This window comes from Vitis vinifera, chromosome 16 (assembly GCF_030704535.1).
Source record: "Vitis vinifera cultivar Pinot Noir 40024 chromosome 16, ASM3070453v1".
NCBI lineage: Eukaryota > Viridiplantae > Streptophyta > Magnoliopsida > Vitales > Vitaceae > Vitis > Vitis vinifera.
The window spans coordinates 597,800-625,316 of NC_081820.1; the positions used below are offsets into that span (position 1 = coordinate 597,800).

The following is a 27,517-nucleotide window of genomic DNA, read 5'->3' on the forward strand; positions in this document are numbered from 1 at the left end:
AACGTGGTATGATGAGAAGCCACAGTTATATAGATATCTCATAGTCCCGAACTCATCTTTCTGCTATTTTCCCTTCAGTTATACACCATCTCATAAGAGAGATTAGAGCTTGGAAATCAAAGACTTCATCAACTACAATTCGGAAACAATGGTTGGAGGTAAGTAGATGATCCTAAATTTTTTAGAAATGATTTTTATGGCAGAAGTTTCATATGCTTTGGATTGAATATATTGCATCTAAATTCTTTCAGATTATTGTTCCGTTCTTGTGGCATCATTATATTAGACTTCTGGCCAAGGTTGGGAAAGATACTTTTCTGAAAGTGTTGGGAGGAGGTGTTGCAGGTGCGCAAAGATCAGGAAGGGATTATGCTTCCACACATAAGAGCCAGACAGCAGTTAAAGCAACAAATTCGAAGCAAACAACAAGAAGACAACAGCAACCCGGGTTCATCTTCCTCCTTATCTGAATATGTCTTGTCGTATGTGGACACTTTGCTGGATCTGCAACTGCCGGAAGAGGAGAGTAAGCTTAACGAAGGAGAGATGGTTAGTTTGTGCGCGGAGTTTCTCAGTGGCGGGACTGAAACTACATCCACTGCACTGCAGTGGATCATGGCAAACCTGGTGAAGCACCCGCATATTCAATCCAAGATTTTTGAGGAGATTAGTGGAGTTGTGGAGGAAGGAAGACAGGAGGTGAGGGAGGAAGATTTGCAGAAGATGCCATACTTGAAGGCGGTGATACTGGAATGCCTGAGGCGTCATCCTCCGTTGCACTTTCTGTTGCCTCATTCAGTGACCCGAGATGTGACCTTGGGAGGGTTTGTGATACCAAAAGACACTGTAGTGAATTTCATGGTAGCAGACGTAGGTTGGAACCCAAGGACTTGGGAAGACCCAGTGGCATACAAACCGGAGAGGTTCATGAACAAGGAAGGCAATGGAGTGGAAGCATTTGATGTAACTGGGAGGAAGGAGATCAAAATGATTCCATTTGGTGCTGGAAGGAGAATTTGTCCAGAGTATGACCTAGCCATTTTCCATTTGGAGTACTTTGTAGCCAATTTGGTGTTAAATTTTGAAAGGAGAGCTGTGGATGGGGAGGAAGTTGATCTATCAGAGAAGCAGGAGTTGACAATAGTGATGAAGAACCCCTTGCAGGTTCACTTATCTCCTAGATGGAAGTAAGATTAAAGTAGGTTTATTGTTATTGACATGAATGTGACAAGAACTTTGAATGTGAAAATGATGGAATCACTATAATTAATGTATGGTTTTTGAGCATCTTGATCTAGGTACATGTTCTTAGTAAATAATGAAGAGCATAGTCTTGTAGTAGTTATCATCTCCATACCAATCTCTTTCATCCTCACCCCTTCATGATTTATTTTTTCTGTCATTTTCAGGCTTTATCTTCGCAATTTTATAGTGAGAGGTCATCTTTATCTTCTATTTTTACATCTTGGCTTGGTGTTCCTTAATGGGAATTTTATAACTTAGTAATTGCAAAAACAAACAAGAAGCAAAGTAGCCTTCCTGTATATAAGACACATAACAAGTGGAGAAAGGATATTCAAACAATCTCATTTTATATTTTTACCAATAGTTTTTTCTATCACGAGTCAATGATATAAGTATTTTCTTCTATATATATACATATATAACAAGGAGAAAATGCTATGAAATTAAGATCAACTTGCAGGATAAGTAAGATGTAACAATAAATAAACTATAAGGGTGAAGATAATTGGAGTTAAACTAATGGGATTTCAAGGGCAAGACAAACATTAACTTCCTTTAAGGGTGAAAACAAAGTTAAAACGATGAGACTCTAAGTTAGGGTAAGACGAAGGGTGAAATCTTGAAGACAGACTTAAAGAATATTTCAATCAAGTTCCTTTTGTTTTCAATTAAATGCAATCAAACGGAGCAAATTGATTGTCAAAAAATTATTGAAGTGATATTGAGAAGCATGACTAGAAAATTGAACATATTGTTAACATTTCAATCATATTCATTTTGTTTGTCAATCAAATGTGATCAAATGGAGCAAATTGGTTATCAAAATATTATTGAAGTGATTTTGGGAAACATGACTAGAAAATTAAACATATTGTTGTAGCTGGTGAAGAATCAAACATGATGGAATCAACTCCAATCTCATGATGGTTAGGGCAAAGAATTGAATCATGTTCATTTACGACAAGCTTTGTAAACTCTATCTTCTTCAAAAGGATGTTTCAAAGGAAGGAAACTGGATATATCCTTGAAAGAAACAACAATTTTAGGAGATTTGAGACTCAAAAGAAAGAAGATTCTTGTACTTTATTATTTCTTCAAAGGATGAGGAAGAACCATGGCAAGAAGCAGGGAGCATTCTAGCTTTATGCTATCTAATGCTATAATTGAAAATGTTGTAATATTTAACTAGGTATTACAAAATTTATTTGGTACTTTTATAGTGCTTGTAAAAGAATGGGAAGTAGATTCTAAGTTAAATGGAAGAAGTGATATTCTTATCAAAACAAATAAGAATTGCTTAAAGGGGGAGTCAGTTTTGTTCTTGTGTGGGGTTTTCCTCGAGCTGCCCTAAAGGTGGGTGTTTGGAGGTGCTGCCTTTTTGCCTAATTGTAACTAGTTTTTAGCCGCTTCATTGCCTCATAACTTCAATTGTACCATCTTTTTCTGATTTTCTGCCTATTGGAGAGGGGAAATATCATACCATTCTCTTAGCTACCTTGGGCTTTTTATTGCTATTCTTCCCATGAAGGAAGCAGGCTTTTTCTGTGTCATTTTCAGCTATGTGCCACAAGCTGCTAAAGGTTGTTGATTGGAGATTTCTTTTCAGCATCAGGTAGGAGAAGAGGTTGGTTCTAGAGGTCGTCTTTTGTACAAGACCTTACTCACAGGTGGGATGATTTTTGGTATCTTCACTTAATTATAATCAAAACTGAGAAACAGATTTTAAGGAAGAAGCACTAATTAATACAAAAAAAATTTGTATCATAAAATTGAGAGCTTGCAGACAATCTCAAGTTTTACAAACAGAGATGAAAGAAAGTTGGAAGTGGAAAATAAAGAGTATGTGGAAGGGTGAAATCCCCTAGCAGATTGGGAGAGGTGCACCGTTCCAAGCACTGAGACAATCCAGAAGAGGGTCGATGATCTTCCCCTCACACATTGCAGTAAACACCTTGTCAAAGTCCTCCCCTGGTGACCTCACCTTTTCACCAGTCAGCAGCCCTGTTCCCAGCTCCTCCCTCACAAACTTGTACAAAGGGTATGACCTGCACTCCTTGATTCGGTTCGGAGTCGATGGGTTTCCACTCTCCACCGCACCTCTTGCGCTCTCAACCTCTTTGGGCAAAACGGCCTTCAACTCCTCCTCGAATGCCACTATTTTTTGGAAGATTGAGGTACTTCCATTCTTCTCATTTTCGCCATTGCTCAGCGCATGTTCCACCAGAACTTGCCTTAACTTCTGCATCAGTGGATATGTGGCGCTGCAGGGGTCATCGATGTAGGCGAATACATGTTCCCTATCCACCACTTTTAGCAAGTCCTTCTCGCAGAATCTCGATGGATGGAGTCCTCCATTGGCTCCAGTGGTTAGAGTCTTCTTAGCTACGTGGCTTACAGTCTTCTTCACAGTGCTCTTCAAATTCTCCTCCAAATGCCTCAAATCAATGGCCTGGCAGAGTGCCACTAGGTATGTGGTAGACATGAGCTTCAAGATATCCACCGCTTCAGCTGTTTTCCTGGAGGAGATTAAGCCCAAGGAGTTCACATCTTGGTTGTGTTGCTCAGCACTTTGGACATGGTTGGTAACAGGATTGGCCAAGAACTGGAGCTCTGAACAGTAGGAAGCCATGGCAATTTCTGCTCCCTTGAAACCATAATCCAGACTCGGGTTCCGGCTTCCAGAGAGATTTGATGGCAGTCCATTGTTGTAGAAGTCATTGACAAGCTCTGAGAACTGGGCAAACATAAGCTTCCCAATGGCTGCAATGGCCAAGCGGGTGTTGTCCATGGAGACTCCAATTGGGGTCCCCTGGAAGTTGCCACCATGTAGAGCCTTGTTCCTGGAAACATCGATCAAGGGGTTATCATTCACAGAGTTGATCTCCCGTTCGATGGATTTAGTTGATGCTCGGATGACTTCAATGTGTGGGCCAAGCCATTGAGGTGAAGTCCTGAGAGCATATCGATCTTGCTTCGGCTTCTGCAGAGGATCCATCTCATGTAGCTTCTTAGCTTCTTTCACATAAGAGCTTCCATCTAGAATGTGCTCCATAATGGCTGCAGCCTCGATTTGGCCAGGGTGGTGCTTCAATTTGTGAGTCAAGTGGTCAGTGAATTCGGGCTTCCCCTGCATCACTTCAGCAAAAATAGCAGATAAAACTTCAGACAAAACTGCCAGCACATTGGTCTCAAAAAGCACCATAGAGGCCAAGCCAGAGCCAACTGCAGTGCCATTAACAAGAGCCAGGCCTTCCTTAGGTTGCAACTCAAAAAATCCCGACTCGATCCCAGCCATTTTAAAGGCCTCTTCGGCATTGACAACTTCACCGGAAGGTCCAACAGCTTTGGAATTAGGCCTGCCGGTGAGAAGACCAGCAATGTAGGAGAGAGGAACCAGGTCTCCGGAGGCAGTGACGGTGCCACGCAGAGGCAAGCATGGAGTGATGTTGTGATTGAGGAGCTTGGTGATTGCTTCCAGAATCTCAAATCTGATGCCGGAGTAGCCTTGGAGGAGGGTGTTGATCCTTACGAGCATGGCGGCTCTTGTTGCTGAGTAAGGCAGTGTGTGGCATGACTCTGTTCCGTTCCCAAATATCCCAGCGTTCAAGAACCTGTATCAAGCATCAACAACCCAGCACATCACCAACCAATTCAAGTTTTCAAATCAAAACAACTGTTTTAGATAATAGAAAGTAACCAAAAAGGACTAGATTCATTAAGAGATATGAATAAGTTAACACGCCAAAGTTGACTGGTGGCCATTAACTCACGTATCCTAACACCGAATTTTAAAAGCGCTTTTAAGTATTTTTTAAATTAAAAAAAAAAAACACTCCTAAAACGGGTTTATTAGTCAAAGTACCTTTAATGGAATGGAAGTGGCTTTCGTAAAATTAATTTTGGAGAGAATCGGCTATCAAGTATTCCTTTGCAAAATATTAAAAGTAATTTTTTTACTTTTCAAAAGTGATTCAAACTACTAATATTTTTCCAAAAGTGCTTTTATGATGTATTTTCCAAAACCACTGTAAAGTAATTTTACCTGATGAGCTCCTTCTGAAGGGCACCACCTTGTTTGGTTCTCCTATGTGAAGTGGCACCAAACCCAGTGGTGACACCATAGCTATCGGTGCCCTTGCTCATGCTCTCCATCACCCACTCACTGCTCGCGTTCACGCCCGCTCTCGCCGTCTCCGACAACTCCACACTCACATCCTCCTCCCGCCCCGCGATAGCCGCCACTTGCGATATCGTAAGCGTTTCACCACCAAGCCGAACCACCGGCTTCCGGTACTCTGCCACCATGCGCTTTACTTCATCCAAATGGCTCCCCTTCAACGCCTCCGCTGCCACTCCCCAGTTCAGCGGATCACTCACGACGAAACTCTCCACCTTTTTGCTTCCGTGGCAGTTCATTGCTTCCATGTCTTCGAATCCCCACAAAGAAACAACTGCAAAAAGCTGGTTTTTCACGACAACTAAGAAGGAAAGAGAGAGAGAGAGAGGGAGAGAGGAACTGGAGGAAATCTGAAAGTTGGGCTCTGAAATTCTGAGTTTCCTGAGAAGTACGGTGACAGAGGCTTTTCCTTATATAGAGTGCCTTGAGCCTAGGAGTCTTTAAAATGCAACAGGTCAATGGTAGGTGGGCGGGATGGCAAAGTGGCTTCATGAGGTTTGTTGAAAACCAATCCAGACCCTTGATCTGTCTACGCTAAAGGCTCAGATGCTGCAACGTGATATGCATGTGGATTTAGGAATGGAGCTCGTATGTTCGTACTGGTCAGACCTCAAGACAACTGTGGTGTGCGGTCAATGGGTTGGTGGCATGTGGAATACTAAATGAAATTGTTGGCCTACGTAATGTAATTTCTATTCCTCCAAATCCGAACTCGTTAAAAAAATAATAATAAAAAATTATGTACTCGTACTCTAGCTAAAAACATAGGGAGAATTACCCTTAAGGGTCGGTTGGGAGAAAAAATGACTGAAAAGAGTGGGTAAATTTGATAATTCTTTTGAAGGCCTTATATTTTTATTAGACTAATTTACCCTCAATTGATTGCTAGTTCTGCCAGTCCCAGAATTCCAATTCCTTGGCCCCTTATCACCACCTCCTTGGCCCCAACCGACAGCACTATCATGACCTTTTCACCCTTCCCCATTATTGTTTGACTCTTTGTTCCATTCAAAGGACTTATTATTCTCACCAGAATTGTTTCTGTTGTTCCAGCCACCACTTTGATCCCTCCTTCCACGGCCCCTATCTCCAAAACCACCCCTGTCTGAATCACCTCCGCCTCCACCTCCAAAACCACCCCTGTCAGAACCCTTGTCTTTGAACCTTTGGTGACACATTATAATATAAAATTGCATTTACAGTAAATTGAAAAGTATGATTTGATTTTCTTTTTTTTGGGTTGGCTTTTTTTCTATTTTTTTGGGCTGACTTGGTTGGTGGAAGCAGTATGGTCAATTGAAAAGGTTGATTTGATTTTGCTTGTGTGAGGGGTGATATATTTTTGGAGACAAATTGAAATGGAAGATTTTTATTCCACTAATTTGATACCCAATTGACTAATTTGATACCCTATGCAAAGCAAATTAGGTTATAAATTTACTAATTTGATACCCAATTGACTTATAATTTCCTTAATTACTATTTGCAGAACGGATTGTGGCATATTTGTAATGAAGTTTATGCAATTATGGAGTAACCGTGGAATTTCTCGTGCAATTGCAAATGTATTATATTGTGGTGAATAAAATATATATATATTTTTTATGATCATGAATTTTTCTTAATATTATATTATATACTCTTTTGTACAGGACAAGGTCATAAAGTACAGGTTAGGGATATGCCAAAGAACCCATAATTGCCCAGTTTCATAAGAAATTTGACATTTTCAAAATTTTACTTTATCGTAATGTATCGTAATGTTATTGTATTTGTATTGTAATTGTACTGTATTTTTATTATACCTCTATATTTTTATATAAAAAAAATTAATTTTATAGATTTTTTTTTATCCATCATTGGATTATCATCAACAACTATTTCACAATATTACAATCAATGAAAATTGTACAACGAATACAAAATAAACAAATGAAAATTATAATAAATTGAGAGACATATTTTATATAATAAATAACAATATTTGTTGTATATTATACATGTTAGAGATATGCCAAAGAACCCATAATTGCCCAGTTTCATAAGAAATTTGACATTTTCAAAATTTTACCTTATCGTAATGTATCGCAATGTTATTGTATTTGTATTGTAATTGTATTGTATTTTTATTATACCTCTATATTTTTATATAAAAAAAATTAATTTTATAGATTTGTTTTTATCCATCATTGGATTATCATCAACAACTATTTCACAATATTACAATCAATGAAAATTTTACAACGAATACAAAATAAACAAATGAAAATTATGATCAATTGAGACATATTTTATATAATAAATAACAATATTTGTTGTATATTATACATGTTAGGCATATGCCAAAGAACCCATAATTGCCCAGTTTCATAAGAAATTTGACATTTTCAAAATTTTACCTTATCGTAATGTATCGTAATGTTATTGTATTTGTATTGTAATTGTACTGTATTTTTATTATACCTCTATATTTTTATATAAAAAAAAATTAATTTTATAGATTTTTTTTTATCCATCATTGGATTATCATCAACAACTTCATGTATTGAAATTACAATAGTGTATTTTTGTTGTTGTTGTTTTTTTTTATAATTTTGGCTTGCAAGGATGCTTTATGATAGGAATACAACATGATAGCCTAGAAATGCCAAATCAGTAAAAAATAATTCAATATTTTGTCATTTTGGTATATTGTAATGTATCATAATGTTAATATTTTTTCATTGTAACTATATTGCATTTGTATTGTACTTATACTTTATAACTGAAATAATGGTTCTTTTACACAACCTTCAAACTACTAGGCATTCAACTCATCATACCAAAATAATACTTATACAAAAAGGTAACAAATTTATAACAAAAATATAGTGATCTTAACTCTTTTACAAATTCATAATAAAAGACAAAGTGGTCTCGTACAAAGGGGATTTCAGTTTTCAATGACAATCCAAATATGTTTATAAATACATAAACAAAGTGGTCCCAAACAAGCATGAAACAACCGAGAACATTTTTTCTTCAATCATGTCAAAAAGTCTTAACAACAAAACTAAAGTGCAAACCTTTTCAATGGAAATCAATAATAATCATATCAAACAACCCACCCAGCAAATAAATTAAAAATAAAAACACATCTTCAATATGACCTAAATAATATAAAAAAATTCAAAATAATAAATTTAAATAACATTTAAAAAAAATGTAATTTTTTTCTGAAAACCTCATTCAATATTTCAGATCTAATATCTTACAGTTACATTGTTAAAATTATTAACTTTTCCTTCATTCAATCCGATTTTTAAATTATTTATTTATTTTTCCATAAACTAACGTTTTTTTTTTGTATTAAAAAAAAAAAAACTGACCTTTAATGGATTTCTTGCTAGATTCACAAAAAAAAAAAAAAAACAAGTTTTGTGTATCGGTTGCAGAGAATGACCTGAAGTGCGCACCTTTTTCCTTTTCCCTTTTTCTTCTACAACTCGGCTCCAGGTAGGTTAAAGAAAGGGAGAATAAACTCTTTTTCACTTTCCGTTGCTTTTCACTTTCCTTGCTTTTCACTTCACTTATTAAGGGTAGTATTGACATTTAAATAAAATAAGGCCTTTGGAGGAATTATCATCATTTTACCCTACCCTTTACAAGACTTATCAAATTTACCTACCCTCGTTGGTCATTTTTTCCCTCAACCTACCCTTAATGGTAATTCTCCCAAAACAAAAGGAATTTTGAAAATTTAAACACTGTTTTCTATTTTTAAAAATAAAAAATAAATTTTAAATTATGTGATAAAATAAACTTTAAAGTTGTTGAAAATTTTATTGTTGATTAGGAAATTTTTAAAAATTCATTTCTATTTTTAAAAGTAAAATACGATATAACTTCTAATTGTGTTTAGACTTTGTTAATCTCTAGGAACAAATTTTAAAAATGAGATTAAAAAGAAAACAATTTTTAAAAAATAAAATAAGTTATTTTTGGTGTTTTTAAAGCCAAGAGAAAACAAAAAACAAAAAATGGAAGAGGACTTCTCTCGAATGGATGTGAGATTCATCAACAAAGTCTACACATATAGAGAAATAATAAGAAGAGATTTCTCTAAAGTTAGGTTTTTCATCATTATGTTTTCCCCCTTTTTTCGCCTCTATTAAGATGATGATGATTATTATTATTTATGTATTTAGGTTACATTTGTTTGGCTATTAAGAAATTAGAGGAAAACGAAGGAAATAAGAGGAAAATATAATAGGTCCACTGTTTGACAATAGTCTTATTCTCTTTCCCTTTCTGTTGAACTTAGAGGTATATATATGTAGATTCCTCGATCATGGAGACCCAAAAGAGATGTAAGAAACAAACTCTAGTACCTCCACACTTTTTCTCATGGTCCCATGTTTGTTTTGTAACTTGTTAATCATGGTTGAGGGTGAGGAGATGCACCTCATTGTGATTCCTAGTATAGTTATATAACAAAGGATAGCTAGAGTTTCAAGTATAGGCTAGAAAACAAAGTGGATTTAAAGACTTCTGACCAGAAAAGGAGTATCTAACTTAATTACTTTGAGGGACAATTTTATTAAACTTAAGAGTGTGTTTGGTACTGACTTTAAAAAATGTTTCTAATATTTCTAATACTTAAATGATACAAAATTTTAAGTGTTAAAAATATTAAAAATACTTCCTAAAATAACTGCCAAACGATATCTTAATTTGGGAGCATTTGAGAAACATGGGATTGAAAAGAAGCAAATATGGATCGGAATAGTACCCTTCTTTGTTTCATGCTGAGAGAGTAATTCTTGAATATCATAAGAATTTTGAGAAGATATGTCTACCCAAAACCTACATCCTTAGGGCCCATGACCTAAGCCCTAAGTGCTATGAGTTAGCTAGCCCTCCTTGTTCGTGGACATACCTAATATTTGTATAGCAAGACAAACAAGTTTGAAAATTAGAGTATGTTGATTCAACAACTACTACACATTGAAAAATGGTTAGTGACCTAGTTACAAGCCCATGGTACAAAAAACTAGACAATCTCCATCTAAGGTAACTAAATAATCTTCATCTCAAGTAACCAAAGGTACCTCATTCTCAAAGACTAACAAAGCAACCCGACCTACACCTACCAGCCAGGACACCCTTCCTCACAGTTGACAACTAAACCTCTACCAAAGCGACCACTTAAGACATGCTGCATCTCACTTCACCTATTTGAGAGTCTAAGACTTTTTATCCGGTGAAACTTGCTTATGTTTTTATTCTTAGTCAAAGGCACTCGTACGAAATTAAGAGACTATTTTCACCAACAACATATGGTGGACAAACATGCTTCCAAGCACCTTGGGTGTTCATAAATAAGATGCACCTTAAGAGGTCACCTAACTTAATCTCTATGAGAAGTCATAAGAAAGCACAAGAATTATCTTAGTGTTAACTCACACACACATAAGCTAAATGGAAGGAAATCTTATCACCCAAGCAAGTGATTAGTTGAAGTTCGAATAAGTCTTCTCTAACACATCTATTTTATGATCTTTAGCTCATTTATTTTATTTTGAAAAAGAAAACGGTGAAAACCTACATCTCATTAGTTAGGAAAACCTTCCAATTGAAAACATAAGGCCAAGTTAGTCTCAAGACAAAAGCTCTTACGGATAGTCTAGTCATGAATAAATGGTCAAGGTGAACAACAAAAATAAATAAATTCTAAGGGTATCTTTACTAAGAATCCTAAAGAAAACTAGCATCCATCCTTCTAATTCAAGACATCCCTTTGTTAAACTACCTTATATGATTGTATGTGAAAGTTATCTTGGTGTAAAGCTGACCCTTCACTCTTTTAATTTGGAAACAGATCATCTTTGTGTTAAGCCTACCTCTGCATCTTTGGGTATAGGTTGCATTTATATGTATTAAGTCAAACTTTGCCTCCGGGTATGGGTCAACTTTGCACTAAACCAACTTCTATCTATGAGCATGGATCATCCCTATGGTAAAACCTTTAACCAAAAGGTCCTTAGATGTGCATTCCAACCAAAAAGTAAAACTGTTTTTAGAACCATAATGATCATTTCTAACCATTCTAGTATGTAGAGAGCTCAACCTGAATCTTTTCTACTATCTACCTTAGAAACATTACAAATTCCATGGATTGCATGTGAACTAAACAATTGAACTTGTCTATTGATTTATGATGTAGGAACTATTACAAGACAAGCTAGGCTATGGAATGAATCCACCTCATGATAAGATCATTCAAATAATAGATTGAGAATCTTACATTAGCTGTTAATGACAACCACTTAATCAAAAGCAACAGGTTGGAGAGTCTAGCAAAGAGATTGATTCTAACAAAGACGCATCCAAGAACCTCACTTGGGAAGGTTAATGCATGAGCACACCATTATCATCAATTTTGCATGATCGAAGCAAGAACATTGATACAAGATATCATTCTATTAGAGAGTTCATTATAAAGAAAGAAGTACAATTAAAATTTGTAAAACCTCAAGGTCAAATTGTTGATATTTTTACTAAATCCCATTATTCCAAGAAATTGGTATCAGAGTTCAAATTGTAGACATTTTTAATTACAACAATCCAAACTCCAACAAATTGCTATCAGAGCTTCCATATAGCCAAGAATTAATATATACAATTTTTGTATCACAAAATTGAAAGCCTGCAGACAATCTCAAGCTTAACAAAAAGGAGATGAAAGAAAGTTGGAAGTGGAAAATAAAGAGTACGTGCAAGGGTGAAATCCTCTAGCAGATTGGGAGAGGTGCACCGTTCCAAGCACTGAGACAACCCAGAAGAGGGTCGATGATCTCCCCCTCACACATTGCAGTAAACACCTTGTCAAACTCCTCCCCTGGTGACCTCACCTTTTCACCAGTCAGCAGCCCTGTTCCCAGCTCCTCCCTCACAAACTTGTACAATGGGTATGACCTGCACTCCTTGATTCGGTTCGGAATCGATGGGTTTCCACTCTCCACCGCACCTCTTGCGCTCTCAACCTCTTTGGGCAAAACGGCCTTCAACTCCTCCTCGAATGCCACTATTTTTTGGAAGATTGAGGTACTTCCATTCTTCTCATTTTCGCCATTGCTCAGCGCATGTTCCACCAGAACTTGCCTTAACTTCTGCATCAGTGGATATGTGGCGCTGCAGGGGTCATCGATGTAGGCGAATACATGTTCCCTATCCACCACTTTTAGCAAGTCCTTCTCGCAGAATCTCGATGGATGGAGTCCTCCATTGGCTCCAGTGGTTAGAGTCTTCTTAGCTACGTGGCTTACAGTCTTCTTCACAGTGCTCTTCAAATTCTCCTCCAAATGCCTCAAATCAATGGCCTGGCAGAGTGCTACTATGTATGTGGTAGACATGAGCTTCAAGATATCCACCGCTTCAGCTGTTTTCCTGGAGGAGATTAAGCCCAAGGAGTTCACATCTTGGTTGTGTTGCTCAGCACTTTGGACATGGTTGGTAACAGGATTGGCCAAGAACTGGAGCTCTGAACAGTAGGAAGCCATGGCAATTTCTGCTCCCTTGAAACCATAGTCCAGACTCGGGTTCCGGCTTCCAGAGAGATTTGATGGCAGTCCATTGTTGTAGAAGTCATTGACAAGCTCTGAGAACTGGGCAAACATAAGCTTCCCAATGGCTGCAATGGCCAAGCGGGTGTTGTCCATGGAGACTCCAATTGGGGTCCCCTGGAAGTTGCCACCATGTAGAGCCTTGTTCCTGGAAACATCGATCAAGGGGTTATCATTCACAGAGTTGATCTCCCGTTCGATGGATTTAGTTGATGCTCGGATGACTTCAATGTGTGGGCCAAGCCATTGAGGTGAAGTCCTGAGAGCATATCGATCTTGCTTCGGCTTCTGCAGAGGATCCATCTCATGTAGCTTCTTAGCTTCTTTCACATAAGAGCTTCCATCTAGAATGTGCTCCATAATGGCTGCAGCCTCGATTTGGCCAGGGTGGTGCTTCAATTTGTGAGTCAAGTGGTCAGTGAATTCGGGCTTCCCCTGCATCACTTCAGCAAAAACAGCCGATAAAACTTCAGACAAAACTGCCAGCACATTGGTCTCAAAAAGCACCATAGAGGCCAAGCCAGAGCCAACTGCAGTGCCATTAACAAGAGCCAGGCCTTCCTTAGGCTGCAACTCAAAAAATCCCGACTCGATCCCAGCCATTTTAAAGGCCTCTTCGGCATTGACAACTTCACCGGAAGGTCCAACAGCTTTGGAATTAGGCCTGCCGGTGAGAAGACCAGCGATGTAGGAGAGAGGAACCAGGTCTCCGGAGGCAGTGACGGTGCCACGCAGAGGCAAGCATGGAGTGATGTTGTGATTGAGGAGCTTGGTGATTGCTTCCAGAATCTCAAATCTGATGCCGGAGTAGCCTTGGAGGAGGGTGTTGATCCTCACGAGCATGGCGGCTCTTGTTGCTGAGTGAGGCAGTGTGTGGCATGACTCTGTTCCGTTCCCAAATATCCCAGCATTCAAGAACCTGTATCAAGCATCAACAACCCAGCACATCACCAACCAATTCAAGTTTTCAAATCAAAACAACTGTTTTAGATAATAGAAAGTAACCAAAAAGGACTGGATTCATTAAGAGATATGAATAAGTTAAGACGTCAAAGTTGACCGGTGGCCATTAACTCACGTATCCTAACACCGAGTTTTAAAAGCGCTTTTAAGTTTTTTTTTTTTTTTTAACATCGGCTATCAAGTATTCCTTTGCGAAATATTAAAAGTAATTTTTTCACTTTTCAAAAGTGATTCAAACTACTAATATTTTTCCAAAAGTGCTTTTATGAAGTATTTTCTAAAACCACTGTAAAGTAATTTTACCTGATGAGCTCCTTCTGAAGGGCACCACCTTGTTTGGTTCTCCTATGTGAAGTGGCACCAAACCCAGTGGTGACACCATAGCTGTCGGTGCCTTTGCTCATGCTCTCCATCACCCACTCACTGCTCGCGTTCACGCCCGCTCTCGCCGTCTCCGACAACTCCACACTCACATCCCCCTCCCGCCCAGCGATTGCCGCCACCTGCGATATGGTAAGCGTCTCACCACCGAGCCGAACCACCGGCTTCCGGTACTCCGCCACCATGCGCTTCACTTCATCCAAATGGCTTCCCTTCAACGTCTCCGCAGCCATTCCCCAGTTCAGTGGATCACTTACGCAGAAACTCTCCACCTTGTTGCTTTCATGGCAGTTCATTGCATCCATGTCTTAGAATCCCCACAAAGAAACAACTTTAAAAAGCTGGTTTTTCTCGACAACCAAGAAGGAGAGAGAGAGAGAGAGAGAGAGAGAGAGAGAGAGGAACTAGTGAGTAGGGCTCTGAGTTTACTAAGGTGTATACAGAAGCCTCTACTTATATAGAACTTTTCAGCCCTGCAGTCTTTGAAATTCCACAGGGTCACTGGTAGGTGGGCGGGACGGCAGAGTGGCTTCATGGGGCTTGTTGAAAACCAATCCAGACCCTTAATCTGTCTACGCGGAAGGCTCAGATGCTGCAGCGTGACGTGGAATCCATGTGGATTTAGGGATGGAGCCCGGATGTTCTTACTGGTCAAAACCCAAGACAAATGTGGCGTGCGGCCGAAGGGTTGGTGGGTTGTGGGAGTTGTTAGCCTACTTAATGTAATTCAATTCCTTGATTAAAAAATAACAAAAGGAAAATCATTTGAGCATACGCTCCCTAAAAGAAGTTAAAAAACGGTCTACTTCTTTATTTCTAATATTTAAAAACAAAGAACACCGAAGAACAAGAATAAGTAAAAGTTAATTTTATCAAATTTTAAAAACAAATTAAAAATAAATGAAAACCTTGCTTTAAAAATTAATATGTGGATGGTATATGCCACGTAAATATATGATATAGATACGATTTTTGGCATACTCAGTCCAAAAGAAGTTAAAGAACGGTTTTCTATTTTAAAAAGTAAAAAAATATTTTTAAAATTTTATTACACTATTTGATTATTGTTTTTTTATTTTTTACTTTTTAAAACAAAGAAACACGTAAAATAGTTTTTAAAATAAGTAAAAATAATTTTTATCAATTTTTAAAAATAAATTATAAATGGAATGAAACTTCATAAATTAATACGTGGATGGTAAATGTCACATAGATACAAGTTTCACTACCATTCACAATATATGGACCAGACTTTTTCATATGATATAGATACAATTTTTATTTATATTCACATGTTTAAATCATATGATTTTTTTAATCTATTTTTTAATGAAAAATTATTTGACCAAGTATAAATACATGATTGGTTTTTGCAACTTACAAAACCAATATGCCTTCCTCCGACAATTTTGACCGATTGAATTTGGACCAAAGAGCAATATCATATTAATAGGTGAGTATATGGTGGGTGGCAAGACCCATTGCAAAAATAGTTTGTGAAGAGATTGGAACTAGCCTTAATCCATCTCTTATTCAATTTGAGATAAAATGGGGATTTAGTCGTTCAAAGCTATTGGATTTGACTAAATTCTTTGCACTTTCACATTCTATCCAACTCAACTTTTGCATCATTTGATTCAAATATGAAAATATATTCTGCAAACAAATCATTCCAAGGGAGTTTTCTTTTATTTCTTTTCCTTTTGTAATCTTTTCTTCAATCATTTTTATCTTGTGTGATATTCAAAAGAATATTAGCTTTGACGTTTCATAAATATGGAATTGAAAATAAGCAAAAATGGATCAAAATAGTACCCCTTTAGTTTCATGTTGAGAGAGTAATGATGGAATATGATAAGAATTTTGAGGAGATATGTCTACCTAAAACCTACAGCCTTAGGGTCCATGACATAAGCCCCAGGTGCTATGACGGCCTCCTTGTTCGTGGGTATACCTAATAATATTTGTACAGTAAGAGAAGAAGTTTGAAATTTGGAGCATAGCGATTCAACAACTACTACACATTAGAAAATAGTCAGTGACCTAGTTACAAGCCCATAGTACAAAAAACCAAACAATCTTCATCTCAGGTAACCAGAGGTACCTCATTCTCAAATACCAACAAAGCAACTCGATGTATACCTACCAGCCAAGACACTCTTTCTCATAGTTGACAACTAAACCTCTATCAAAACGACCATTTAAGACATACTGCATCTTACTCAACTTGTTCGGAAGTTTAGGACCCTTTTTATTAGGTGAAACTTGCTAATGGTTTTACGCTCAATCAAAGGCACTCGTATGAAATTAAGAAGCTATAAAAGTCGCTAGCAGCATATAGTGGACAAACATATATACTTCAAAGTAACTTGGGTGTTCATAAATTAGATGCACCATAAGAGGTCACCTAACTTACTCAACCTCTATGAGAAGTCATTAGAAAGATAAGAATGATCTTGATGTTAACTCACATGCACATCAACTAAATGGAAGGAAATCTTATCAACCAAGCAAGAAATCGATTGAAGTTCAAATAAGTCTTCTCAAACACACCTATTTTATGATCTCTAACTTATTTTTTTTATTTTGAAAAGGAAAATGGTGAAAACCTACATCTCATGAGTTAGGAAAACCTTCCAATTGAAAACCAAAGGCCAAGTTAGTCTCAAGACAAAAGCCATTACTGATAGTTTAGTCAAGAATAAATTGTCAAGGTGAACAACTAAAAAAAAATTCTAAAGGTATCTCTACTAAGAACTCTAAATAAAACTAGCATAAATCCTTCTCATTAAAGACATTCCTTTGTTAAAATACCCTCTATGGTTGTATGTGAAAGTTATCTTAGTGCAAAACCAACCCCTCACTCTTTTGAAAACGGATCATCTTTGTGCTAAGTTGACCTTTATATCTTCAAGTATAGGTCACACTTATTCTTATTAAGTCAAACTTTGCCTTCGAATATGGGTCAACTTTGCACCAAACCAACTTTTATCTATGAGCATGGATCATCTCTATGGTAAAACCTTTAACCAGAAGGCCCTTAGATGTGCATTCTAGCAAAAAAGTTGACTAGTTGTCAAAACCATAATGGTCATTTCTAGCCGTTCTAGTATGTATAGTGCTCAACCTAAATCTTTTCTACTATCCACCTTGGAAACATTACAGATTCCACTAATTGCATGGGAACTAAACAATTGAACTTGCCTGTTGACTTAAGATGTAGGAACTATTACAAGACAAGATAAGCTATGAAATGAGTCCACGTTATGAAAAAATCATTCCAATAACAGATCAAAATTTTACGCTAGCTGAAAATAACAACCTCTTAATCAAAAACAACAAGTTGGAGAGTCTAACAAAGAGATTGAATCTAACAAAGATACATCCAGGAGCCTCACCTGGGAAGGTTAATGCATGACCATTATCAATTACATTATAAAAAAAGTTTAATATTTCATGATCGAAACAAGCACACTGATACAAGATATTTTTCTAGTAGAAAGCGCATTATAAAAAAAGAAGTGCAATTAAAATTTGTAAAACCTCAAGGTCAAATTGTTGATATTTTTACTACAATCCCATTATTCCAAAATATTGGTATAAGAGTTCAAATTGTAGATATTTTTAATTACAACAATCCAATTACTCCAACAAATTGCTATCAGAGCTTCCATATAGCCAACAATTAATATAAACAATTTTTGTATCAGAAAATTGAAGGTGTGCAGACAATCTCAAGTTTTACAAACAGAGATGAAAGAAAATTGGAAGTGGAAAATAAAGAGTATGTGGAAGGGTGAAATCCCCTAGCAGATTGGGAGAGGTGCACCGTTCCAAGCACTGAGACAATCCAGAAGAGGGTCGATGATCTTCCCCTCACACATTGCAGTAAACACCTTGTCAAACTCCTCCCCTGGTGACCTCACCTTTTCACCAGTCAGCAGCCCTGTTCCCAGCTCCTCCCTCACAAACTTGTACAATGGGTATGACCTGCACTCCTTGATTCGGTTCGGAATTGATGGGTTTCCACTCTCCACCCCACCTCTTGCGCTCTCAACCTCTTTGGGTAAAACGGCCTTCAACTCCTCCTCGAATGCCACTATTTTTTGGAAGATTGAGGTACTTCCATTCTTCTCATTTTCGCCATTGCTCAACGCATGTTCCACCAGAACTTGCCTTAACTTCTGCATCAGTGGATATGTGGCGCTGCAGGGGTCATCGATGTAGGCAAATACATGTTCCCTATCCACCACTTTTAGCAAGTCCTTCTCGCAGAATCTCGATGGATGGAGTCCTCCATTGGCTCCAGTGGTTAGAGTCTTCTTAGCTACGTGGCTTACAGTCTTCTTCACAGTGCTCTTCAAATTCTCCTCCAAATGCCTCAAATCAATGGCCTGGCAGAGTGCCACTAGGTATGTGGTAGACATGAGCTTCAAGATATCCACCGCTTCAGCTGTTTTCCTGGAGGAGATTAAGCCCAAGGAGTTCACATCTTGGTTGTGTTGCTCAGCGCTTTGGACATGGTTGGTAACAGGATTGGCCAAGAACTGGAGCTCTGAACAGTAGGAAGCCATGGCAATTTCTGCTCCCTTGAAACCATAATCCAGACTCGGGTTCCGGCTTCCAGAGAGATTTGATGGCAGTCCATTGTTGTAGAAGTCATTGACAAGCTCTGAGAACTGGGCAAACATAAGCTTCCCAATGGCTGCAATGGCCAAGCGAGTGTTGTCCATGGAGACTCCAATTGGGGTCCCCTGGAAGTTGCCACCATGTAGAGCCTTGTTCCTGGAAACATCGATCAAGGGGTTATCATTCACAGAGTTGATCTCCCGTTCGATGGATTTAGTTGATGCTCGGATGACTTCAATGTGTGGGCCAAGCCATTGAGGTGAAGTCCTGAGAGCATATCGATCTTGCTTCGGCTTCTGCAGAGGATCCATCTCATGTAGCTTCTTAGCTTCTTTCACATAAGAGCTTCCATCTAGAATGTGCTCCATAATGGCTGCAGCCTCGATTTGGCCAGGGTGGTGCTTCAATTTGTGAGTCAAGTGGTCAGTGAATTCGGGCTTCCCCTGCATCACTTCAGCAAAAACAGCCGATAAAACTTCAGACAAAACTGCCAGCACATTGGTCTCAAAAAGCACCATAGAGGCCAAGCCAGAGCCAACTGCAGTGCCATTAACAAGAGCCAGGCCTTCCTTAGGCTGCAACTCAAAAAATCCCGACTCGATCCCAGCCATTTTAAAGGCCTCTTCGGCATTGACAACATCACCGGAAGGTCCGACAGCTTTGGAATTAGGCCTGCCAATGAGAAGACCAGCGATGTAGGAGAGAGGAACCAGGTCTCCGGAGGCAGTGACGGTGCCACGCAGAGGCAAGCATGGAGTGATGTTGTGATTGAGGAGCTTGGTGATTGCTTCCAGAATCTCAAATCTGATGCCGGAGTAGCCTTGGAGGAGGGTGTTGATCCTCACGAGCATGGCGGCTCTTGTTGCTGAGTGAGGCAGTGTGTGGCATGACTCTCTTCCGTTCCCAAATATCCCAGCATTCAAGAACCTGTATAGGAAATATCAAGCATCAACAACCCAGCACATCACCAACCAATTCAAGTTTTCAAATCAAAACAACTGTTTTAGATAATAGAAAGTAACCAAAAAGGACTAGATTCATTAAGAGATATGAATAAGTTAACACGTCAAAGTTGACTGGTGGCCATTAACTCACGTATCCTAACACCGACTTTTAAAACATCGGCTATCAAGTATTCCTTTGCGAAATATTAAAAGTAATTTTTTCACTTTTGAGAAGTGATTCAAACTACTAATATTTTTCCAAAAGTGCTTTTATGAAGTATTTTCTAAAACCACTGTAAAGTAATTTTACCTGATGAGCTCCTTCTGAAGGGCACCACCTTGTTTGGTTCTCCTATGTGAAGTGGCACCAAACCCAGTGGTGACACCATAGCTATCGGTGCCCTTGCTCATGCTCTCCATCACCCACTCACTGCTCGCGTTCACGCCCGCTCTCGCCGTCTCCGACAACTCCACACTCACATCCTCCTCCCGCCCCGCGATAGCCGCCACCTGCGATATCGTAAGCGTTTCACCACCAAGCCGAACCACCGGCTTCCGGTACTCTGCCACCATGCGCTTTACTTCATCCAAATGGCTCCCCTTCAACGCCTCCGCTGCCACTCCCCAGTTCAGCGGATCACTCACGACGAAACTCTCCACCTTTTTGCTTCCGTGGCAGTTCATTGCTTCCATGTCTTCGAATCCCCACAAAGAAACAACTGCAAAAAGCTGGTTTTTCACGACAACGAAGAAGGAAAGAGAGAGAGAGGGAGAGAGGAACTGGAGGAAATCTGAAAGTTGGGCTCTGAAATTCTGAGTTTCCTGAGAAGTACGGTGACAGAGGCTTTTCCTTATATAGAGTGCCTTGAGCCTAGGAGTCTTTGAAATGCCACAGGTCAATGGTAGGTGGGCGGGATGGCAAAGTGGCTTCATGGGGTTTGTTGAAAACCAATCCCGACCCTTGATCTGTCTACGCTAAAGGCTCAGATGCTGCAACGTGATCTGCATGTGGATTTAGGAATGGAGCTCGTATGTTCGTACTGGTCAGACCCCAAGACAACTGTGGTGTGCGGTCAATGGGTTGGTGCCATGTGGAATTGTTGGCCTACGTAATGTAATTTATATCTCCAAATCCGAACTCGTTAAAAAAATAATAATAAAAAATGATGTAATCATACTCTAGCTAAAAACAAAAGGATTTTTGAAAATTTAAAAACAGGTTTTTATTTTTAAAAATAAAAAATAATTTTTAAATTATGTGATCAAATAAACTTTAAAGTTGTTGAAAATTTTATTATTGATTAGGAAGTTTTAAAAATTCATTTCTATTTTTAAAAATAAAATACGGTTTAACTTCTAGTTGTGTTTGGCCTTTATTAATCTCTAGGTACAAATTTTAAAAATGAGATTAAAAAGAAAATAATTTTTAAAAAGCAAAATAGGTTATTTTTTGTGTTTTTAAAACCAAGAGAAAACAAAAAAACAAAAAATGGAAAAGGAAACAAAAAACAAAAAATGGAAAAGGACTTCTCTCAATCGGATGAGACATTCTTCTACAAAGTCCACACATATAGAGAAATAAGAAGAGATTTCTCTAAGGTTAGGTTTTTTCTCATCATGTTTTTCCTCCTCTATTAAGATTATTATTATTATTATTATTATTATTATTATTATTATGTATGTTTTTAGGTTACATTAAGAAATTAGAGGAAAACAAAGGAAATAAGAGGAAAAATATAATAGAGTCCACTGTTTGACAATGGTCTTATATATATATATATATATATATATATGTGTGTGTGTGTGTGTGTGTGTGTAGATTCCTTGATCATCGAGACCCCAAGAGATGTAAGAAACAAACTCTAGTACCTCCACACTTGGTCCCATGTTTGTTTCGTAACTTGTTAATAATGGTCCTCATTGTTATATAACAAAGGATATGGAAGCTAGAGTTTCAAGTCTAGGCTAGGAAACAAAGTGGATTTAAAGACTTCTGACCAAAAAGGGAGCATTTGGCTTGATTACTTTGAATAGCAATTTTATTAAATTTAAAGTGTGTTTGATAGTAATTTTAAAAAACGTTTATAATATTTTTAGCATTTGAATGATACAAAATTTTAAGTATTAAAAAGGTTAGAAATACTTTCTAAAATTACTGTCAAATGAGCTCTTAATTTGGGAGCCTTTTAGACCTTATAATGATTTATTTATTATACTAGCTATCCTCCATCGTTCTGAATATGTATTTTTAATTTAATTTTTTATCATCACTTTTTATTATTATTTTTTAAAATGATTTCTCATTCTTATTTTTGTTTTTCTTTCTTTGGATTAAAAAAAATCGTGGGATTGATAATTGAAAATTTGGCAACAAGTTTGATATTGCTCAAAATCTTTAGTATTAAATGTCTTATTAACAACAAGGGAGAGACTACACTAATACATATAATTGTGTGATGACCCAAACCACAAAGTTAGGACACCATAGTTATTTTACATGTAAAACTCAAAGGCTTGACATAAAAATGATCCAATAAGTTGGAATAATTAGCAACATGCTAATCACAAAACCTATTTGAAGTAGTAATTAAGCTTACCTAAAAGTCTTAATTAAAAATTTGTCTTCACATACAAAATCCATAAATCCTAATTATGACAATTCTCCCAAAAGTAGTAGGAAATAAAAAATCACTAAAATCCAAATAAACTAGTCTCAAAACTAAACAAATAAAAGAACTTTTTGAACCCTTCTTATTCATGTCACTCATTCCTAGAATCAAGTGTGCCTAAAAACATTTAATAAAAGAAGTGAGTTTGAAAGCCCAATAAGGGATAGAGATCAAGTACATTTTTTTCCCCAAAAATGAAATAGGAAATGCTTGTAACATAAGTGAAATCATACGAAACAAACTTGTATTACATGTACTATTTTTCAATAAAAGTATCAAATCAAATTTCTTGATAAACATGCATATATTCAAAATAAAATTTTGATTATTAATAGAAGTGTCCATAATAGTGGGACTTACAGAGGTGTCCATCATAGTAGGACTTATAAAAGTGACTAGCCTCAAATGTTCCTTACATGTTAATAGTTGAAATTGAAACCAATCTCCACCAAGTTTTTATTATCATGAATTACTAACTACCCTACTAAGTTTTTTATTATCATTATCTCCACCAAAAGTGACAAAGGTCAACATCTTTTCCCTTATTGACTAAGGTTAGATAACCAAAATGTACATATAAAGTACAAATATAGTCAAATAAAAATAATTCCAAATTTTAATATTTCAAACTTATCTAAACATTTTTTTATATACTTTTACAAAATTCCCTTACCTAAGTTGAATAAATCTAAATGAACAGTCACATAAGAGATTTAAAAGAATCATTCAAATTAAAGTCTTGATAAATATTATTCTAAGTATATATTTATTTATTTATTAACCCTATACCAGTAAATCAATTCATCTAGGAAAATATCCAATACTTAAAGAAATTTTAGCCTAAAATTATTTTTGCAAAGGTTCTAGCCACCCACGAAACACTCGCCTATTAATATGATATTGCTTTTTTGTTTAAATTCATTCATGCAATATCGTGAGATAAAGGCATACTTGTTTGGTAAGTTACAAAAACCAATCCTCTAATTATGCTAGGTCAAATAATTTTCATTAAAAATAGATGAAAAAAAATAGTATGATTTAAACATGTGAATATAAACAAAACTCGTATCTATATTATATGAAAATGTCTCATCTATACATTGTGAATGGTAGTAAAACTCGTATTCATGCGGCATGTACCATCCATGTTTAATTTATTTTTAAAAATTGGTGAAAGTAATTTTTACTTATTTTTTAAAAATTGCTTTCTATTTTCCTTTGTTTTTCCAAGTTGGAAATAAAAAACAAAGATGAAACTGTATAATAGAATTTTAAAAACAATTACCATTTTTTAACTTCTATTAGATGGTGCATACTCAAATGATTTTCCTTTTATTTTTCTAATCAACAAATTGAAATTTCATCAAGTAGGCTAACAACCTCCACATCCCAGCAACCCTTTGACCGCACACCAGATTTGTCTTGGGGTTTGACCAGTAAGAACGTCCGGGCTCCATCCCTAAATCCACATGGATTCCACGTCACGTTCCAGCATTTGAGCCTTTCGCGTAAGACAGATTAAGGGTCTGGATTGGTTTTCGACGAACCCCATGAAGCCGCTTCGCCATCCAGCCCACCTACCAGTGGCCCTGTGGAATTTAAAAGACTCCAGGGCTCAAACGTTCTATATAAGTAAAAGCTTCTGTGTCACCATACACCTCACTAAATTCAGAGCCCTACTCTCTAGTTCCTCTCTCTCTCTCTCTCTCTCTCTCTCTCTCTCTCTCTCTTTCCTTCTTGGTTGTCGACAAAAACCAGCTTTTTGAAGTTGTTTCTTTGTGCGGATTCTAAGACATGGATGCAATGAACTGCCATGGAAGCAACAAGGTGGAGAGTTTCTGCGTGAGTGATCCGCTGAACTGGGGAATGGCTGCGGAGACGTTGAAGGGAAGCCATTTGGATGAAGTGAAGCGCATGGTGGCGGAGTACCGGAAGCCGCTGGTTCGGCTCGGTGGTGAGACTCTTACGATATCGCAGGTGGCGGCTATCGCCGGGCGGGAGGGGGATGTGAGTGTGGAGTTGTCGGAGACGGCGAGAGCGGGTGTGAATGCGAGCAGTGAGTGGGTGATGGAGAGCATGAGCAAAGGCACCGACAGCTATGGTGTCACCACTGGGTTTGGTGCCACTTCACATAGGAGAACCAAACAAGGTGGTGCCCTTCAGAAGGAGCTCATCAGGTAAAATTACTTTACAGTGGTTTTAGAAAATACTTCATAAAAGCACTTTTGGAAAAATATTAGTAGTTTGAATCACTTTTCAAAAGTGAAAAATTACTTTTAATATTTCGCAAAGGAATACTTGATAGCCGACGTTTTAGGAGTGTTTTTTTTTTAAAATAAAAATAAAAACTTAAAAGCGCTTTTAAAACTCGGTGTTAGGATAGGTGAGTTAATGGCCACCAGTCAACTTTGACGTGTTAACTTATTCATATCTCTTAATGAATCCAGTCCTTTTTGGTTACTTTCTATTATCTAAAACAGTTGTTTTGATTTGAAAACTTGAATTGGTTGGTGATGTGCTGGGTTGTTGATGCTTGATATTTCCTATACAGGTTCTTGAATGCTGGGATATTTGGGAACGGAACAGAGTCATGCCACACACTGCCTCACTCAGCAACAAGAGCCGCCATGCTCGTGAGGATCAACACCCTCCTCCAAGGCTACTCCGGCATCAGATTTGAGATTCTGGAAGCAATCACCAAGCTCCTCAATCACAACATCACTCCATGCTTGCCTCTGCGTGGCACCGTCACTGCCTCCGGAGACCTGGTTCCTCTCTCCTACATTTCTGGTCTTCTCACCGGCAGGCCTAATTCCAAAGCTGTTGGACCTTCCGGTGAAGTTGTCAATGCCGAAGAGGCCTTTAAAATGGCTGGGATCGAGTCGGGATTTTTTGAGTTGCAGCCTAAGGAAGGCCTGGCTCTTGTTAATGGCACTGCAGTTGGCTCTGGCTTGGCCTCTATGGTGCTTTTTGAGACCAATGTGCTGGCAGTTTTGTCTGAAGTTTTATCGGCTATTTTTGCTGAAGTGATGCAGGGGAAGCCCGAATTCACTGACCACTTGACTCACAAATTGAAGCACCACCCTGGCCAAATCGAGGCTGCAGCCATTATGGAGCACATTCTCGACGGAAGCTCTTATGTGAAAGAAGCTAAGAAGCTACATGAGATAGATCCTCTGCAGAAGCCGAAGCAAGATCGATATGCTCTCAGGACTTCACCTCAATGGCTTGGCCCACAGATTGAAGTCATCCGAGCATCAACTAAATCCATCGAACGGGAGATCAACTCTGTGAATGATAACCCCTTGATCGATGTTTCCAGGAACAAGGCTCTACATGGTGGCAACTTCCAGGGGACCCCAATTGGAGTCTCCATGGACAACACCCGCTTGGCCATTGCAGCCATTGGGAAGCTTATGTTTGCCCAGTTCTCAGAGCTTGTCAATGACTTCTACAACAATGGATTGCCATCAAATCTCTCTGGAAGCCGAAACCCGAGTCTGGATTATGGTTTCAAGGGAGCAGAAATTGCCATGGCTTCCTACTGTTCAGAGCTCCAGTTCTTGGCCAATCCTGTTACTAACCATGTCCAAAGTGCTGAGCAACACAACCAAGATGTGAACTCCTTGGGCTTAATCTCCTCCAGGAAAACAGCTGAAGCGGTGGATATCTTGAAGCTCATGTCTACCACATACCTAGTGGCACTCTGCCAGGCCATTGATTTGAGGCATTTGGAGGAGAATTTGAAGAGCACTGTGAAGAAGACTGTAAGCCACGTAGCTAAGAAGACTCTAACCACGGGAGCCAATGGAGAACTCCACCCATCGAGATTCTGCGAGAAGGACTTGCTAAAAGTGGTGGATAGGGAACATGTATTCGCCTACATCGATGACCCCTGCAGCGCCACATATCCACTGATGCAGAAGGTAAGACAAGTTCTGGTGGAACATGCTCTGAACAATGGCGAAAATGAGAAGAATGGCAGCACCTCAATCTTCCAAAAAATAGTGGCATTCGAGGAGGAGCTGAAGGCCGTTTTGCCCAAAGAGGTTGAGAGCGCAAGAGGTGGGGTGGAGAGTGGAAACCCATCAATTCCAAACCGAATCAGGGAGTGCAGGTCATACCCATTGTATAAGTTTGTAAGGGAGGAGCTGGGAACAGGACTGCTGACAGGTGAAAAGGTGAGGTCACCAGGGGAGGACTTTGACAAGGTGTTCACTGCAATGTGTGAGGGGAAGATCATCGACCCTCTTCTGGATTGTCTCAGTGCTTGGAACGGTGCTCCTCTCCCAATCTGCTAGGGGATTTCACCCTTGCACATAATCTGCTAGGGGATTTCACCCTTGCACATACTCTTTTACCTTTCACTTCCAACTTTCTTTCATCTCTGTTTGTAAAACTTGAGATTGTCAGCACGCTTTTTATTTTGTGATACAAAAGTTGTTTATATTAATTCTTGGCTATGCGAAAGATTTGATACCAATTTGTTGGAGTAATAGGATTGTGGTCAAAATAACTACAATTTAATCTTGATACCAATTGTTGGAATGATAGGATTGTAGTACACTCTCAACAATTCGATCTTGAGATTTTACAAATTTTAATTATACTTTTTTTTTTTATAATACACTCTCTAATAAAATGATATCTGGTATCAATGTGCTTGCATTGGTAATGAAAAATTGAATTTTTTTATAATGTAATTGATAATGGTTTGCCCATGCATTAACCTTCCCAGGAGGGGTTCCTAGATGTGTCTCTGTTAGAGTCAATCTCTTTGCTATACTCTCCAACCTATTGCTTTTGATTAAGAGGTTGTCATTATAGACTAGCTTAAGGTTCTCGATCTGTTATTTGAATGATTTTATCATGAGGTGGACTCATTCCATAGTCTATCTTCTTTTG

At 38.1% G+C, this 27,517-nt stretch overlaps 4 protein-coding genes and 1 pseudogene across 5 annotated transcripts; 2 read left to right on the plus strand and 3 right to left on the minus strand.

The window, feature by feature from the left end:
• Positions 1-291: 291 nt before the first annotated feature.
• LOC100244342 (cytochrome P450 89A2-like) lies at positions 292-1,287 on the plus strand. The gene has a single exon (XM_059733723.1). It carries the CDS (start codon positions 370-372, stop codon positions 1,189-1,191), a length of 822 nt encoding a protein of 273 aa, XP_059589706.1. The 5' UTR covers positions 292-369; the 3' UTR covers positions 1,192-1,287.
• Positions 1,288-2,985: 1,698 nt separating this feature from the next.
• On the minus strand, positions 2,986-5,830 carry LOC100266593 (phenylalanine ammonia-lyase-like). The gene is made up of 2 exons (XM_002267917.5): positions 5,288-5,830; positions 2,986-4,856 (listed from the first exon to the last, which is right to left on the minus strand). Exons 1-2 carry the CDS (start codon positions 5,668-5,670, stop codon positions 3,107-3,109), a joined length of 2,133 nt encoding a protein of 710 aa, XP_002267953.1. The 5' UTR covers positions 5,671-5,830; the 3' UTR covers positions 2,986-3,106.
• Positions 5,831-11,901: 6,071 nt separating this feature from the next.
• Positions 11,902-14,800, minus strand: GVVPAL2 (phenylalanine ammonia-lyase pseudogene; annotated as a pseudogene). Its single transcript, XR_077533.5, has 2 exons — positions 14,293-14,800; positions 11,902-13,945 (listed from the first exon to the last, which is right to left on the minus strand). The product of XR_077533.5 is annotated as a phenylalanine ammonia-lyase pseudogene (transcript).
• Positions 14,801-17,964: 3,164 nt separating this feature from the next.
• Positions 17,965-20,770, minus strand: LOC100256293 (phenylalanine ammonia-lyase-like). Its single transcript, XM_003633937.4, has 2 exons — positions 20,254-20,770; positions 17,965-19,926 (listed from the first exon to the last, which is right to left on the minus strand). Exons 1-2 carry the CDS (start codon positions 20,634-20,636, stop codon positions 18,177-18,179), a joined length of 2,133 nt encoding a protein of 710 aa, XP_003633985.1. The 5' UTR covers positions 20,637-20,770; the 3' UTR covers positions 17,965-18,176.
• A 3,501-nt stretch (positions 20,771-24,271) lies between these two features.
• On the plus strand, positions 24,272-27,095 carry LOC100251137 (phenylalanine ammonia-lyase). Its single transcript, XM_059733855.1, has 2 exons — positions 24,272-24,789; positions 25,164-27,095. Exons 1-2 carry the CDS (start codon positions 24,407-24,409, stop codon positions 26,911-26,913), a joined length of 2,133 nt encoding a protein of 710 aa, XP_059589838.1. The 5' UTR covers positions 24,272-24,406; the 3' UTR covers positions 26,914-27,095.
• Positions 27,096-27,517: the final 422 nt, after the last annotated feature.